General features: G+C 35.7%; 2 protein-coding genes across 2 annotated transcripts; both read right to left on the bottom strand.

Annotated features, from left to right (window-relative positions):
- Positions 1-10,864: 10,864 nt before the first annotated feature.
- LOC110026103 (lectin-like) lies at positions 10,865-11,326 on the bottom strand. Its single transcript, XM_020726900.1, has one exon. The coding sequence runs from the start codon at positions 11,324-11,326 to the stop codon at positions 10,865-10,867; it is 462 nt and encodes a 153-aa protein (XP_020582559.1).
- Positions 11,327-13,110: 1,784 nt separating this feature from the next.
- On the bottom strand, positions 13,111-17,176 carry LOC110026105 (probable diaminopimelate decarboxylase, chloroplastic). The gene is made up of 5 exons (XM_020726902.1): positions 17,021-17,176; positions 15,055-15,240; positions 13,734-13,856; positions 13,560-13,649; positions 13,111-13,188 (listed from the first exon to the last, which is right to left on the bottom strand). The coding sequence occupies exons 1-5, from the start codon at positions 17,150-17,152 to the stop codon at positions 13,111-13,113; spliced, it is 609 nt and encodes a 202-aa protein (XP_020582561.1). The 5' UTR covers positions 17,153-17,176.
- Positions 17,177-17,583: the final 407 nt, after the last annotated feature.

Raw genomic sequence — 17,583 nt, 5'->3', positions numbered from 1 at the left:
ATAGTGTGGACCGGTTTTGTTGAGCGTTTTACTTGTTACAATTAAGTGTTATGCAACCATTCTTTGATATATATGTTGAGATTGTAAACGGTAAATTTGTGGTATGAATAAAAGAGGAGAAATTATAATTAAGTTATTTGCACTGTTAGTGGCATTATGACCCCTTCTTTGAATCATAAAAAAGGTATTATTGAGTTTTTGCTACTTCAACTAAATATGTACAAGAACTAATCACAACTGTTCTGTACAAAAGAATTTTTGGGTTCCTTCTTATTGGAAGTTCTCTCAAAAATCTAAATAAAAAATCTTTCTAAGTAAATTGATTTCAATTTAATATGTTTGGTATTGGTGCAATTTAGTATGTTTGGTATTGGTGTAAATTTCAAACCACAATCAAGCAGATGTTCTAAATACGTCTCACTTTTTTCAATGATTTATGCAAATATTTGTAATATTTTATTATCATTTTCAAGTGCTAACATCTTCTGTAGGTGGCGACACAATCTCGTCAGGTTTTTGTTGTTTCTTGTGATTTTTGGAAGATCGAAATTCCCTTGATATTGTCATCTCAAAGAATAATCAAACACATAAAAAGTCCCTCATAAAACATAACGAAAACCCAGGAGATGGGACAATATTACCCAAAAGGAATGACAATAATAGCCTAAAAGGAGGTTCAATGTTGGGAAAGCAACAGCCTGGAAGAGACTTCAGTGCTGTGCAAAACTGTCCAAAAGGTAAGACACCAACAGCCTGAAAAAGACTGATTTTGGACAACAACAACTCATAAAGCAATATAACAATAGCTCTGAAGATAAGCAACTATACAATCCAAAAAGTAAGGCAACAACAGCCTAAAAGGGACTCCAATTTTGGTTAACAACACCCCATAAAGAAATACAACAACGGCCTAAGGAGGGACGACAACAACTCAAAAGACACTTCAACTATAGAAGAAGAAATGTGTTTTTTCCCCCTTCATATTTCGGTCAATTTATATGTGAAAAATAAGATTTTGAGCCCTGAAATTCAAAATTTCAATTTTTTGCTCCAAATTAGCTTATGGGCAAGATTGAGTTCTGCTCAGTTACACGTGTTACAATCAATTGAGTGTGCCACACTCCACATAAAAGCGATTCCGGTCTCAACTTGACCTACTTTAGCTTTTACAAGCATCGTCAACCCATGATTCATGACCTGACATGGCTCGACCAGCTCCACAGCTACCCGCATTATTTATCGACATGAGCCAGTACACACTCCGCTGACAAACCTGTGCTTGGCCTAACTAGCTCTCACAACCATGCACACGCACGGATAATTTTGCTTTCACTCGTGCCTGCACAAACTGGCTTGTCCCTGCGTGCACCTTTGTGTCACTACTTGCATTAGTACTCGCCGGTGGACCCCGCTGAATCTAAATATATAATTGTACTTTGTTGCTACTATGAACACAAACACACACAATCGTTCGTGCATGACTGCACCTTCAGACACACACAACTTCCCTGCAGTCTGTATCACCACTAAAGTAACATTGTCCATCCCCCATTGTTGTTCTTAAACCACAACATCTCTGTCGCCGCCATCCTTAATAATGACAACCTGATCATAACTTTGCAAAACACTCAGGACAACTCAAAATGCCCCAATTCATAAATTTTTAGAATATTTTCTTTTTTGACGACATGAACAACATCACCCAAAAATAGAGGCATTTAATGCATCATCAACGAATTTTTATCAACTCAAATTAATCTCAACGTATTTTTCTTAACAATAAATATTCCATATTTAAATTAAAGTTTCAATGCCTTGATTTTAGCAAGTCTATAATCAAACTGATCGTCTCGAAAAGATGAACCCAATGATACAAAAATTATGCAATCTGAGTCAGATCATGCTCGAGTCAAACCCTCAAACAATATTTGGAAGCTTTGGTTAGTTAATTAGATGGTTATATGAACTCCAAATTAAATGTAGCTATAGTCAAATCGAACGTCTCGATGAAAGAAATATAATGATCTTAAGATCACCCAATTTTGAAGTCATTAAGGACCTCAAATTATTAAAACTAAATATGATCAAAAGGAATCAGCGTAGATCATTCAATCATGTGGTTATGAGAGTTATTTGTAAATTGACCAAAATGTCTCGCTTGCAAGGGCAATAAATTGACACCCTCTATATACTTGAATGAGTTAAACTGCAACTTTGTTTTGGACGAAAGAATCGATGATAACTTCCGCCCTCTATAATCTCCGACCATCGCCCGCAATCGTCAATGATGTATTAAAGATTTGATGATAACTTATAGAGACAACAACTTAAGACCAATGATCAAAATATGACAACTTTATCTAGACTTCTGAGGTTTGTTATATGTCATATAACGACAAGTGTTGTATCTGACGTAAAATATTAAACCCCTGGAGAAGAGTTACAACAAGTAACATTTGTAGCACCAAGTACAACCTATGTGACTAACTACTATTGTAGCTTCTCTTTATGGCCTATGTGTCAAATTAATATTATTTTACTTCCAACTACAACATATGTGACTAATTATACTCAACTAACAATCACGACCTATGTGAATAACTACTATTATAGCTATCAACTACGACACATGTGCTAACTACAATCTATATGACTAATTGTTATTGCAGTCACTAATCACAGCATATGCGACTAACTACGACTTATTAAGCTAACTCCTACTTAAGCTTCCAACAATGAACTATGCGGCAAATGGATTCAGCTGTAGCTACCAACAATGATTTATGTGCTCAACTACCATTACAATTTCTAACTATGGCCCCCGTGGCCAGCTGACATTATTACAACCAACGACTATAATCTTTATGACAAAATGATGTCTTTGTAGCAACCCACTCCTCGAGTCGGCCACATATCACGCCACACAAGCCCCAATTATTTTTCGCTAACAATGCCCAGGTACAAGTGAAATCAACAGAGACACCATCTTTTCCCTTCTTTTTATAGGAGGGGGAAGTCAATTGTCCTAGCACTGGTCACCCTACAAAACTCTACAAGCGGGCCCATTCAGATAAGCTAATTAGACACCTGTCAACCTGACACATCCATTAATACTTGGTGGCTGGTTTCTCAAGAAAAGAAAGAAAAAAAAAGAAGAAATTCACATCAACATCAATGCACACTTTAAATGTTGACCCACTAAGGTCACGTGATGAGACGAAGGTGTCATGCTCGCTAAACGCCAAACCACTAAGTCTCAACATTCAGGGAGTTGGATCTGACTAAAAAACACCATAAGAACCGACCAAATACCAATTCTTGAATTCATAGGACAATGACTTGGGTCTGAGGCAAACCAACCCGTCGGCATATTTTTAGTCGATCACTATGGGAAGCCGTTGCGAGTGTGATTCGACTCTCAATCGATGACTTAAGTTAAATGAATCCATAAAAGAAACGACCAATGAGAGGATGACATCCAAAGTTCAGACTTTGGCTCTGGAGGCGACCAAGACACGAGCCGAAGACAAGATCCGCGGCAAGTTATCAAGGTCGCCTTAGAGGCTAGTCTCTCTGGAGGCAATGACCCAACCAAACAGGATCAACAAAACATCTTGGTCGACCGGCCCACACGACAAATTGACTCACAAGATGAGTAAATGATAAATCAAAATGCAATCAACCCAAAAGAGAAAGCGAAAAATCTAACCAATTTTACTCATATATCTAAAAAAGAGAAACAAAAAATCTTGCTCCTAAAAAAAAAAGGGAGAAAGGAAAAGGAAGTTCTCATGCTGAAAAGGCCTAGCGGGTGGCTAACCCCTCTTCAGTGCCCAAGTGATCTATCTCCGTGGAAGGCTCCTCCAACTTATACGGAATCATAGCGAAGAACTCTTCTAGGTTGGAATACTTATTGAAGATCAGACCATGGTGGATGAATCCTTGGATGGCATAGTCCAACCCAAGCCTGAGTTGACCCACTTGAACATCTTCATGCTCCTCCTTGGAGACCAACGAGGTGACCTTCTCCTTAAGCTCTACAACTTCCTTCCTCAAGACCGCTATGGTACCAACCAATTCCCAACTGGCCTCAAATATGGCAAACTTGAGGTTTAGAAGGTCTCATTTGTCATGGAGTTTCTTAAGATTAATCTCCAACGAGGACTCCTTCTTTCGAGCCCCATCCAACAATCCTTCCAACTCAAGCACAGCTAATCTAAAAAAATGGGCACTTTGTGCCACAATTAATTGCCATAGACATGTGTTCCGAAGAACTTCGCAGCGATCGAAGTCTCACAAAGTACGACTGTGCTCCTTAGACCATACCAGGTCCAGCAAAGTTGGGGGCATATTTCTATTTTCAACTGTCAGCGGGAAGCGATTTCAATATCAATCCAACAAGTCGAATCACTTGTCAGCCTCAAGCCATATCCTTCTAACATTCTTGCGTGTAGGCTTTTACTCGAAAGCCTCCTTACTTCTCTTTAAAGGAGGGCAACATGGGACTTCCATTTCCTCCACTAGCTCCTTCCCTCACCGACATATCCCCTCTCCCTTGGGGGAAGATGAGCCTTGCCACTAGAAGATGAGGTAGATTTTTCCATCAGAGAATTGGATGAATCAACAGGAGTTTCCCAGGTGGCTTCGTCCCTCACAGACAAAGCAACGTAGAAAGGGTCCCCGACCTGCTAATCTAGCAGAGCTGCAACAATTAGTGATGTGTCAGATGACACGCCAGCTTTCAAAGAAGAAGGTGATGCAGTCACGACTCTGCTCAGAGTCCCTTCAAAAAATGAGCCCATGTCACCTTCCACTACATCAACAAAATGAGAAGCATGTTTCGGAGCAATAGCAGTGACATTTCCAACCACTTTATCTTCAATAACAACACTATGGTGAGACATAGAGACAAGGTATCTAAAAGCCACACCATAAGAGAGGGGGTCCTCGTCTTCTACACGACGACTACCTGACCATGAGCGATGCTTTTGCTTCTGGTGCTTGACGGCCAACTTTTTCTTCTCCACCACTGATCAAACCTTCTCTTTGATGTCCGAGAGATTACAGTGCTCTTCGGTCATTTCATTCATCAACATACGGGTAATCTTTATCTTGGCAGTATACTATGGGATCTAGAGATGATGCCTGATCAACATCTCCCTGGCACCATTCATGCTCTTTGGAAGAGACTTCAGCTTGTGCACCACACACATTGCTAGCTTGATATGGATCCCCTAGGCACCGGAACAAGAACTGACCAAAAACTTCTTCTTCCAGTCCTTTATTTTATTCTCCACTCCTAGGAAGTAGAGTTCCCTACCTGCTAAAAACATGGCGAAGCCATCCTTACCAAACTTAAGCATGAAAAAATGCTTATAGAGGTCGATCAACCATGTAATTTGCTCCTGCCGCGAAAAGAGAATGGAAGTCATTATTACAGCTCGAACTTCGGTAGCACTTGCATTGAAATAACCCATACATATTGAAGACATTCCAGAGCTCATTACATAGAGATAATTGGAGGCTGTATTTGAATAGTCTCGGTAGAAGACCAGATCCTTATCTATGGTGTCCATCGCTCGTGCCGACCTTGCCAACATTTTAAGAGCAATGACTTCATGTAGAACGAACAATCTCTACAGCTCCTTTACCTCGTTCTCCATCAGTAACAAAGAATCAACGGCTTTGACAGAGCTAAAGAGGGTAGGGGAGTATTTTAGAGTCATCTCGAGAAACAAGAAACAATCGACAGATAAAAGGTGAAAAAAGAATAAAAGCACATAAAGAGAGACCAAAAGTGTAAAGTAAAAAAAAGTGATCCATTACTGTATTTATAAGGTGAACACGTAAAATGATGTGTTACATAATGATAAGTGTCACACCAAATATCTTTTTCAATTTGTTTAAGCGTTGTTTTACTTCGAATACTATTATTACAAATCTAGAATAAAATGCTTTATGAGTGGATCCTCTAAGGTCTCAATCAGGACATACACCTTGTGAGTTAACTTTTGGAGGAACATCTGTCCACCTAACACACTCTGATCCAGCTGATCAGCCTTACAAGGGAACTTGCCCATGTCGATCAACTCGTGAAACACTCCATGCTCGCACAATGCCTCGACCTGCTCACCTGGCAGGGAGGCAACCTCCACCCGCAGGCCTACCATCTCTGAGTCTGTGGAAGCTAGTGGTACTGACAGCTGCCTGCACTGGGTTCATGACTGAACTTCGATGACCCACCATTCTGGCGATCCTCGACCCGACCGATTCATCTATATTAGAATTATGAAAATAGAAGTTGAGAACCATCAACGGACCAAATAAGGCCTTGCTTACCTATAAATTTGTCTATGGAAGAAAGGGTCCTAAAGGGCTTCTCTCCCTCTTGTGTCAAGGGCCACCACATTCTTGCAGTAGCGGCTGAGGAAGGGCGATGATCGTCGCTTCGTAATGCTCCCTTTTACTTGCCTCAACATCTTCTTCAAACAAAGTCTGCTGACCCCCGCTGCTTAAATCCATGTCAGGAACAAGGATTGTGGCTTCCTTACAAGAGACTTTTGGCATCATCCCCTCAAGATCCAGTGATGAATGGACCCAATCCACTGACACAGGTTCGGATCTCAATCGCCTTTCCCTCTTAATCTTTTCTTTCATTGAAGGTTCTGAGACTAGATAGCCCGCTTTGGCTAGAATTTTGGGGTCAGTGGTGATCCAACATGAATTATCGGCCATGGCGCAACTCAGTTGTCTAGGAGAAAATGATGACAACGAATGAAATGCAAAGCCCACATCTTTATTTATAGAGTGTGATGAGCACAAAATCCATATGGGAAGTTAGTCATTGAATTAAATTTCTTGATTTTAGTTCCATTAGTTATTAATAATTTCTCTGTTCTTATCGTAGTTGTCGCTGTCAAGGAGTAGGGAAACTCGGGGAACTAATATGTATGCACCAAAACCGTCGTCATGAATCTCGAAGCAAATGAGCGGCTTAGGACAATGGCCAGGCAATGGAGGCATCGGGCTACAAGATCATAATCCAAATCAACCATTCAACAACCGACAACTCAGTCGGAGCCACCCGACACATTATGATGAAGGATTCAATCGTCGGGCCATGCCTATAGTCCAAGACTGCTTAAATTTTTCACAAGGACGCTCTACTATAACATATCAGCCAACTAGATTTTAACTTTGATGGGCATAATCACCACTTGACCGGTCGCCTTAGTCGGTCGAACTCAAGCGCGTCGACGAGGTGGTTACTGTCACATTTGAATTCAAATTGCAATATAGATTTAATAACAAATCCTCACGATTAGATTGGATTAAGGACGGTTTCCATAATTATTTCCTTTTTTTGATAATTGCACAAATACACATCATTAAATGGGAGTGAAAAGGACGAATCAAGGGACCTTTCCCCATTTCTTTGCAGGGACTTCCTTAATTACTTTACTCTCTCTCATCCTCCTACTAGCGCCAAAGGACAATTCAGGATTGAGTAATATTTAATTAAATTATATTTTGTAGAAAAGCTACTTGACACTGTAAAATAAATATTCATGGTCATTTATTATTTTAAATTTATGATACTAATAAAATTTAAACTCAGAAGTTTTACATTACACACAAAATATATTAAGTTTTATTCTGCAATTCAAAAAGAATATAATCTTATCATGTTGCAATCAAAATATAAAATTTTGTGCTTTATTTTTCATGTCAACTCTTAATGATAAACTAGCAACTCTTTATAGCAAAACTTTTAATCTAAATTTGAGTGTAAGTTTGATAGTAATTTTGTTGAAACTAGAGTTTTGAATAACTTCTAATCGAAATTTGAACTTTATTGCTCAAATAACTGTCAAGATCCATGCTATTCCTCAAGATTCGTGTCAGGAGATGAAATTTTGTTGATGATGATGTTACTGTTAAAATATCATTAATACTAATTTTTTTCAAATATAAATGCAGATTTTCATGCATAAGTTACGAAACCAGATATAAATGCAGATTTTCATGCATAAGTTACGAAACCAGATATAATAAAATTTAAGATTTGACATACAAATTCATAAGAAATGTGTGATTTGTATGTAACCCTTCTTTTTATTGCCATTGTGTTGAACGTGAAGAGAACTACATATCAATCCAACATCGATCAATCAACAAAATTAGGGACCTAACCCTTTTTGGCAACCAAAGCATAACCATTCCCGTGCACGCGGGAGTTGGAATTGCTGCCGATGTGCATTTATGCAACCTTATACCTTGCCTGTTTTAATTGTTGGTTACCTTTTTTAGGATAGTTTGTAAAATCTAGCATCCTCTTTCAGCTATTTTTCAAGTTGTCACTCAAATTTCAAAATTCATGATAAAACCATAATTCATATTTTTTAGTTTTATGGTTTCATGATATTTTGTTTTTATTTTTTTTCTTTGTTTGGCTCTTTAGCCATTATTCTTGCATTCCTACAAATACTGTACTTTTGAATCTGACACTACAACTATATATAATCAGGTTATATATATATATATATATGTGTTGTGTTTTGAATATACCAAATGTGTGACCTTATAAAATCTTTTGGGAATAGTTCTATGTGCACTTTTACATAAAGAATATCTAAAGAAACATGTTTCCCACTCATCTATTTAATTTTAAAAGTTGACTGATAAAAAAAATTGCAAATTAGGACATAAATACACAAAATTTCATATATATGTATATATATATATATATATAGACACACACACACACACATGCATATATACCACTCAAAATTTTGGCATTAGAACTCGGTACAAAAACATGCTTCACGAAGAGTATCCAAAAAAGGGAGGGGGAGAGAAGAGAATGGTCTCGAAGGTGAAGATCAAAATTAAAGCCTGAATGAGGAAGAAGATCCAGACCTTAATGTGGGGAAGGAGCAGGAAAAGGACCCGTTCTCTCTTCATCTCCCCTCCTTTTATACATATCGGGGAAGAAATAAACTAATATCAATAGTACAACTCACATTGTATCATTAACCTTTTTCGGACATAAATCGATGTCATGGATAACAGAGTGCATCGTAATGTAATAAATTGTCGAGATGATGACTATCTCCGATACTCTGGTGATGGGATGGAATCCCCAGTATTGGACAATGTTTTTAAATAAGAGAAGGATGGATGTTCGAGGTGGCTTACGGCCTCCTCAAATTGTTCTTAGCTTGGATACATTTAAGGTTGCCTTATTCAGCAAATATATATATATATATATATATATATATATATTTGCAAAATATATTATGGGTGTGCGTTTAGGATAATGTTCTTGCAACTTTATTTTGCAAATTATTGTCGAGATTATATTTAGCCACAAGTTTCATTTACTTATAAAGTTCTGACTTAGTTAATTTGGCACAGCTCATCCATTAGTATTATTATAATTAAAAAGATTGTCTGATTTTATAATGCTTATTATAAATTTAAAATAACTCTGTTATTTCTTAATTAGTTTATGACTAAAGGTTATGAGTGATCTTGAAACACATCATTCTAAATATAACATTTCAAACCGATGACAAATCTAAAAGAAATAAACAAAAAACATACGCCTGCTCCAAAATGACGGAAAACTTTTGAAATTAGGGGCGACCAACCCTGTTCGCGTGAGGTCCCAAGAGCAGGTAACGGTACGAGTGTTTGATATATAATTTGGGATGGGAGACCTTTAGTCGTGTCTTCCGAGAACAGATCTAACTCAATGGAGTCGCCCCAAGTAACCTTCACAAGAGTCGTCCCCGCCTTCTCTTCCTGGCCAAAAGACTAACCCTCTCTTTTTTACTTCACCATCGCCATGTGCTTTCTTGACCACTCACCCACTTTTGTTTAGTGACCATTCCCGTTAGAAGCTTCTCATCCAGGATATCAGTATTTGATTAGTTGAGATTCATCATGATGAATCAAGTGACTCAAAAAAAGTTAAATCTAAGGAAAAAAGTAAGGAAGTTGAAGTGCAAGTGGGCTCAATGAACATCCCATTGTTATACTTATAAGAGCCATGATAAAAATTCAAAGAAATGTCTATGTCACAAGAATCACTTAAATAGCATAACCAGTTATTACATTTAATCTTTCTGTTCTTATCGACTTCCTAAGAGATGAGATAATCAAGAAACACAGTTAAATGGGCCTTTTTCCAAACTAGGTCTGTTAAGGAAAAATCCCAAACTAGGCTTGTAAATGTGATCAACCCAAATTCACTAAACTTTGAGAAACACTAGCCTGATAAGAATGGTCGAATGTGATTGGTCAAGTACAAATGGCTGAATGTGATGGGTCGAGCACGAACGACCATATGAAAAGGCCGAGCATGAAAGGTTGAATGCAAGTATGGAAGGAGTAAAAGCCAATGCGACCACCAGCCATTTACCCAACAACCGGTTGACTTTAGACACAAAAATCTTCAGGAAGATCTGAATTTTAATAATGATGTGCCTTGAAAGTCTGCTAGACCCAAGCACATAATGACCTACGTCCACTCTCAAAATGAAACCGCCCCTTATAAAAGGGAGAAATTAAATGTAAAACGGATCTAATCTGTACCCCCTTAATATATCATTTCCATCAAATTTACACACACACACACACACATACATATATTTATCATTCACATCTATAATAACAAACACCTTACAATTTGATAACAATAAACACACTCGTGCACTATAAAATATTACATACTAGATAATTAAATATGTGTATACAATAGTGAATAAGGTTGCCACATTATCATAAATTCATTAATATCCCACGTAAACATTCCATCCATCATTGTCAGCAGATACTTGCAAAGTATATAATATCTTCATCATACGCGAGAATTTGCACCAACATTATTAAGCGCGCCAACTTTTTGGCCGTCTACCCAAAGCATGGTTCTGTCAGCTTTGTAGAGGATGAGGTGTTCTGTGACTTCGATGTAACAAGCAGTATCGACGTCCTGCTGGGTGTCACTCCCCCATAGCACCGTCCCAAGGAAGTCTGACAATATGACTATGTTACAATTACTCAGTATTACCAAACGACAACGATTTCTTGCTCCATCATAATTTAAATTTGTCTGCCATATTGTAAGCGTTTTATTACTAAAATAGGCGTTACAGTCTGCTTGCATTGCGAATTTGTATTCCCCGTATGTAAAGGTGTACCCTACAGGCATAAACTCTGATTGCATCAAATGGTTGGGGGTGGCCGGAGTTGTGGATGGAAGGCTTGTCAGTATTAAGCCGGCATTGAAGAAAAGGAGGAGGAGGAGGAGGTTGGAGGCCATGTTAACTAGGCTTGCATGCTATACCTGCTGTAAGTTTGTTTGGGATTCATTTATAGATGGCTATGTTTATGAAGGAGATGATAGAAGAAACAAAGAATGGTATTTGTTGAGGTGAAAGATTTGGCTTCTATGTTTCCAGGTTGGGTGATGGATTGGGATTTGGGATTATTGCATTGGTCAAATATTATTTTATTTTATTGAATTAATATGAATGATGAAGCATTGGCGTACGACCGTTGAATTTGAATGCCACATAATCTTAAAACTTGTTTTTTTTGAATAATTAGAATGGCAGCTAATATTTGAAGAGAAAAATTAAGTGATGATCCAAATTATTTATGGCTGATTGTTAATAATCTTTTATTATAGAAATGAAATTTTCTTTATTGATTATCATTATAATTATTAATAAACAAAGGAAAGAATTAAATTTCTTCTAACCTAACATCGAAATTTGAAAGTATCATTTTCATTAAAAAAATAGAATGGGTAAACCTCATTTTTTATCAACTTCCTTCCTGTGACCCTTTCATTATAACACATGTTATCCTAAGACTCCTTTCCTAGAAACCCAACCTAGGTGGTTGGGGCTAGCCCTGACTTGGTCTTGTTGACCTACGTCAGCTCTACCTAATCCTGGCTCGGTACGCGCAGGCTCGGGTTGGGTTGCCCTTTAGGTTGGCTAATTTGGGCTTGAGTTCCGTTCAAATTAATTTTAAAATTTTAAAATTAAATAAAATCAAATCTAAGTTGAATTAAACTAACTTAAATTTAAAACCTAAATTTGAACAAAATTTCAATTTAAAAAAAATAAACCCAAATTGAAATTAAAATGGATTTTAATATAAATTTAAAAAAAAACTAAATGCTAAAGAAATTTAACTTATTATCGTCGGTAATAATATAAAAACCGTAGAAAATATATTTAGAGACTGTTTATCTACAAATAAATTAACTTAGCAAAAACGTTTGTCTGTAATAAACTTACTGGCAGAATAAGCGACAATTTATGTTAACTAAAGAGCATCCGATGTAACATAACTGCTACTAAAAATGACAAAATATGTCATGTATAACTGTAGCTTAACCATCAGTTACAAAAATGACGCATATCATCATAGCAAAAGTATTCCGTCAAAAGAGACAATTCTATCAGTAAAATTTCGCACGACCATCGGTTAACCGTAAAAATTTATTGACAATCATATCCGTAGCAAAAGTGCATGTATTACACTTTTTAAAATTAATAAAAAAAATACTAATATTATTTTATAAGATAGTAAATATATTATATTCTTTATATATTTTAACGAAATTTATTTTAAAATAATTAATAAATAAATATGACTATTTAAACATTAAATATTGAAGTTCATAAAAAATATGTTATATATAATTAATAATCAAGAAAAACAATCTCTACATTTCAGTCGCAAATAACTAAACAACTCACAAATATTTAGAATAAATTTATTTTACTTTGCATGCATTAACCAAACGGAAAAAGAAAAAACCCTCAAATATATTTTACTCAACTAAAACAACTTCTTGATAAAGTTATGAGCTCGAACAAATAATTGCCATTAATAGATGCAATTGACAATACAATCATTATCCAAAGTGTCAAAATCTTCTTAAAAAAGAGGCTTCACAAGCATAGTGGTTGCAAACCTAAAGGCCACAATACAATAAGAAACCAACGGCCATTCTACAACTATATATATATATATATATATATATGAACTAGAGGCCATCGAAAAACTTTATAAAGTCATCAAAGTGAATTAGAGGCCATCGAAAAACTTTATAAAGTCATCAAAGGTTTCTCCGTGCCTAATTTTCACCACGGAGCCACCGTCCACCTGCACCATATGACATCATCAGTTTAAGATGGTAGGAAACTGGAATTGACACAATAATTTTGTTGGAAATAGGTTGAAATGATTTGGACATATTAGCTTTTCAAAAGTCATGAAATTGTGAACTATATTTTGATTTGTGTCATTATTGATGTAGATTATGCATTCTTAGCATCCTTTTCAATTCACAAAACAGGTAGTTTTTCTAAATTTTGCTTGCTTTGGAATTATTTCAGGTGTTTTTACAGAAGACAAAATGTACACAGTTGAATCAGCAAAAGTTTTTCTAAATTTATCTTGAAGTTATTTTAGATGTCTTTTATCACCATTACAAGTTTTTATTTTTTAAAAAAAGGAAATGGTAAAATTCTCACCCAATATTCAGGAGGCCTCATTTTCAAGTTGTAAGTTGAAGCCATGCTCATACAATATGCACCGGCATCATGAACCACCAATCCAGCTCCCTGTAGTTTCCTAGTTATGTTGGCATCATGTAAAATAGAAAGAAAAACTAACTACGCCACAAAAAAATAAGAATAATCATATACCTTAGCTGGGGTAGGAAGCTCTCTGTCTTTTCCTAAGAAGTCTGCAGACTCACATACAGGTCCCACAACATCAAAAATAGAGATCTCGGCATCAGGAGAAGGCGGAGAAACAAGCTCAATGTGCTGCAAAGAATAAAAACTAATCACTGATAACATAAAATGTATTTTCTTAAAGTAATTAGAAAGATGATAACGATGTTGTTTTGAAAGCAGTCAATGAAACCAGAAGTGTTGGAAATAATAAGCTGACAGGTAAAGTGATGTATAATAAGTGGCAAAAAGAGCGATGTAAGGGAAGGAAAAAAAAAACTAAGAACCAAGCGCCATGAAATAATACAAAGAATCTGCCGATGAAATAACAAACAATTGAAAACACAAAGATGAATATGATCATACGAGCACGTCTGACCATCCCATGTGTATGCAGCAATCTTAGTTGTCCAAACCGGCTGCACAATTAGTTTCATTGTTGTACTTTCGGTTTGGATTTACTAGATCAATTGGTAAATAACTGCTGCAAATTTTTCCTGATGATTGACCCTTAAAACGTTCTGTATTACCATCATTAGGCAATTCTGCCAATGCAGGGAGCGGTGGCTGCTCCATCTCGGAATTCCACGAGTAGCAAGCTACAAAATCCTAAACAAAACTCTAAAAAACTGTTCACTCTTTAATCTAAAATATGCATTACAATCACAGAGCACAAAACACTGCTATTGACAAATCTAACACCCTCTTTCATCCTTTTTTCAAATTCTCACTGAAATATCAAAATGCACGGCAAGACCCCAATATTTTTCATTTTTATGAAATTCTCAATGTTTTGATCGCTGCTTGCATAAATGCATTGGTTTGGAAGTTCAAAAAATCATCTAGGAAAGTAACATTTCAAGTGTTTTAAGTAATTATCCCTAATCATAAATATAAATTCTAAGATCAAAATCTCAGCCCCTCACATGGGGCCAACAATAACTTCCTAAAAGAAAATACAGTATATGAAACAAGCATAAAGATACATATAAGTTGACTCATCACTAACTTGAGAAAAAAACCATTAGGCACATTTATATAGAACAAAAAAATAAAAAAATTAAAAATAAGCAACCGTTACTTTAAAGCAATTATGCCTTATATCTCTCTTGATCATCAGCAATTGTATGTGAGATGACAGATTTTGAAGACTCGGATAAAATGATAGGGTCCGATACAGATTGACCTCACTTGAGCTGAGCAACTTGACTTTGTCAAGTTAATAATTTAATATCATTTTAAAAGTTTGTTATTATTTTGAGTGACACGCCAACATGTATCATAATCATACCTGGTATGCTCCATACAGACTTGGGCGTATGAGCTCTGCCATGCTCCCATCAATAACTATAAATTTTTTTGTGCCGTTTGATTTGACTCCAGTTACCCGATTAACAAAACAGCAAGTATTGGCAATGAGGGACCTTCCAGGTTCAATAATGAGATTCAGATCACGAGAGCGCACTAGCTCACGCACCTAAGGCATCATCAAAAAAAAAAAAAAATTGAAGGTTATATACGTAATGCATATGCAAAAGTAACTGAAATATAGCTTCCATCCTAAATAGATTTCCAAGTGCCAATAATTTTAGTATTATGGAGAAAGTGATTTTCAATAATAATTCCATTGAGTGCCGTTTATTCTATACTGGATAAAGTAAGATTTTGTTCATGATCGCCATGGTTTGCAATATCAACCATAAGAATAGGCTAGGGCTTGAGGTCCCCAACCCACTAACCATTTATATATATATATATATATAAGAATAGGCTAGGGCTTGAGGTCCCCAACCCACCCTATTGGCTCACCCCCGCTAGATCTGCGGGCGACCCGATGTGCAAATAATTTGTTACACACACACATATTGATGTACTTATATACATGCAAAGATACAGACATACATTATGCAATTCAAGGACATGTGTATCAGGATAATAACTTAAAGTATAGAATACCATGCATCATGAAGACAAGATGAATTAAATCTATAGATAATTGAGCATAGCATACAAGAATAAAGCTCAAGTCAAGCTTAACGAGCATTACTAAATAAAGTTAATTTGTGTCTAATTATCAAATTTATTGGACCGAGGTTCATTTTGTGTATGACTACAAATATTTACATGTGTATGTGAAAGAGAGAAAGAGAGAGAGAAAAGATGAGGTCCAGAGAAGCCAGAATGTAAAGCAACAAGCCACAGTTGTCTCAACAAAAAATAAGGGTCTATTAAAATGATTCCTTGAAAAATTGAGAAAAACAGTTTATTTGAAACCTAAACAAAACTATAACATAGATCTAATTCAATAAACATTGGGGATTAATGCTAAAGAAAAAGACATCTTCAAATCCACAAGAGCAATTAACACCCCAACCACCCTATTTGAGGCCACATAAAGAAGTACGTGTAAAGTGATAACATGCCTATAATATTCATAGTTCTTGGACATATTTGTAATGTTTTTAAGACCATTTGAAATAAATTTTCACATTCTATGAAGAAACTGCTTGTTATACCAAATATACCATTACTCCATGCATGTCCTGAGTCCTAGCTGTTGTCAAACAATTACCCCCACTACCTGCATTACTCAATATAGTTAATTGCCTAAAAATACTTGGTAATGACTTAATTAACTTTGGTTATTATTATATATCATAAAAAAAAATTTAACTCTTTCAATAATAACCAATTATATTTTCTAATAATTAGATGTAACTAAAAATAAATAGTGACAACACAGATTGATGAGAGAAGTCAACTGAAAAACAATATAGGTATTACCTAGAAAAATGAAAGAACAAATAATAAAAAATATCAGCTAAAAGACCTTACATGAACTCTCTCTCTCTCTATGAAACAACTCAAGTCTCTTTCACTCCCAACAAACATAATAAAAAATTCACAGAAGACTGCCTTAAATTTAGAAAATGCATGAAATAAGTTAGCCAACTTCATGATTTCAAAGAGTCATTGCCGCAGCACATCAAGCTGATATGTACTATACATAAAAATCTATGACTTTGTAAATGCAAGCATGTTTTAAAAAGCTCATCATTTAAAATAACCCTTGAGACAATTTTTGTCAACTTTCTCAAGAGTCTCCCAATTCTTAACTATTAATTTATCATATTCTTTAATAACACATTAATAAAAGTCATCAATCATAAAAAATTTATTCAGCTTGCTTTAATTCTTTAAAAAAAATATGCATATAAAATATTACGAAAAACATGGTAAAAAGAAGTGTTTCTTACAGTATTGATGAGATCCATAGGTGTTGGAAGAATGGCACCTGCATGATAGTAATCTATACCTAAACCACCTCCAATGTTTAAAAATTCCACTTCAAAACCTTGAGATCGAATTTCATCAATGTAATTGACCATCAGGATAGCAGCATCTCTAAATATATCGACCTAAAAAAAAAATCAATGCACTTAAAAATATAATATGGGAAAAAAGATCCCTAATCTAAAATAGAGTAGAAAATGAAACTCAAATTGCCCTGGCAAAAGTTGAAACCAGATTTCAATTAAAACATCATGCCAAAAGTTATTAGCCCTTTAGACAAGTCAACTTAAATAATCGGGGAATTATAATCTTAAATTAATCAAAGAATCGTGATTCCCAACAATGCTAAAGATAAAGAAAATCGATCAGATTTTAATAAAGCCGAGAAAAAAAAGGCATGTTAGCATGTAGTGATGTGCCAAATTAATCAAAGAATCGTGATTCCGAACAATGCTAAAGATAAAGAAAATCGTACAGATTTTAATAAAGCTGAGAAAAAAAAGGCATGTTAGCATGTAGTGATGTG

The sequence above is a fragment of the Phalaenopsis equestris genome, unplaced genomic scaffold (genome assembly GCF_001263595.1).
Source record: "Phalaenopsis equestris unplaced genomic scaffold, ASM126359v1 Scaffold000351, whole genome shotgun sequence".
Taxonomy (NCBI): domain Eukaryota; kingdom Viridiplantae; phylum Streptophyta; class Magnoliopsida; order Asparagales; family Orchidaceae; genus Phalaenopsis; species Phalaenopsis equestris.
The sequence above is the reverse complement of the archived record's forward strand: the minus strand, read 5'-3'. Positions and strand labels throughout refer to the sequence as shown.

Bases quoted from the DNA above. Each gene is read 5' to 3' on its own strand.
- LOC110026103 (XM_020726900.1), bottom strand. From the start codon at position 11,326: ATGGCCTCCAACCTCCTCCTCCTCCTCCTTTTCTTCAATGCCGGCTTA.
- LOC110026105 (XM_020726902.1), bottom strand. From the start codon at position 17,152: ATGGTCAATTACATTGATGAAATTCGATCTCAAGGTTTTGAAGTGGAA. The intron at 13,650-13,733 runs GTATATGATTAT...AGGAAACTACAG, and splicing joins AGCTTCCTACCCCAGCTAAG to GGAGCTGGATTGGTGGTTCA. The intron at 13,189-13,559 runs GTGAGAATTTTA...CATATGGTGCAG, and splicing joins TGAGGCCTCCTGAATATTGG to GTGGACGGTGGCTCCGTGGT.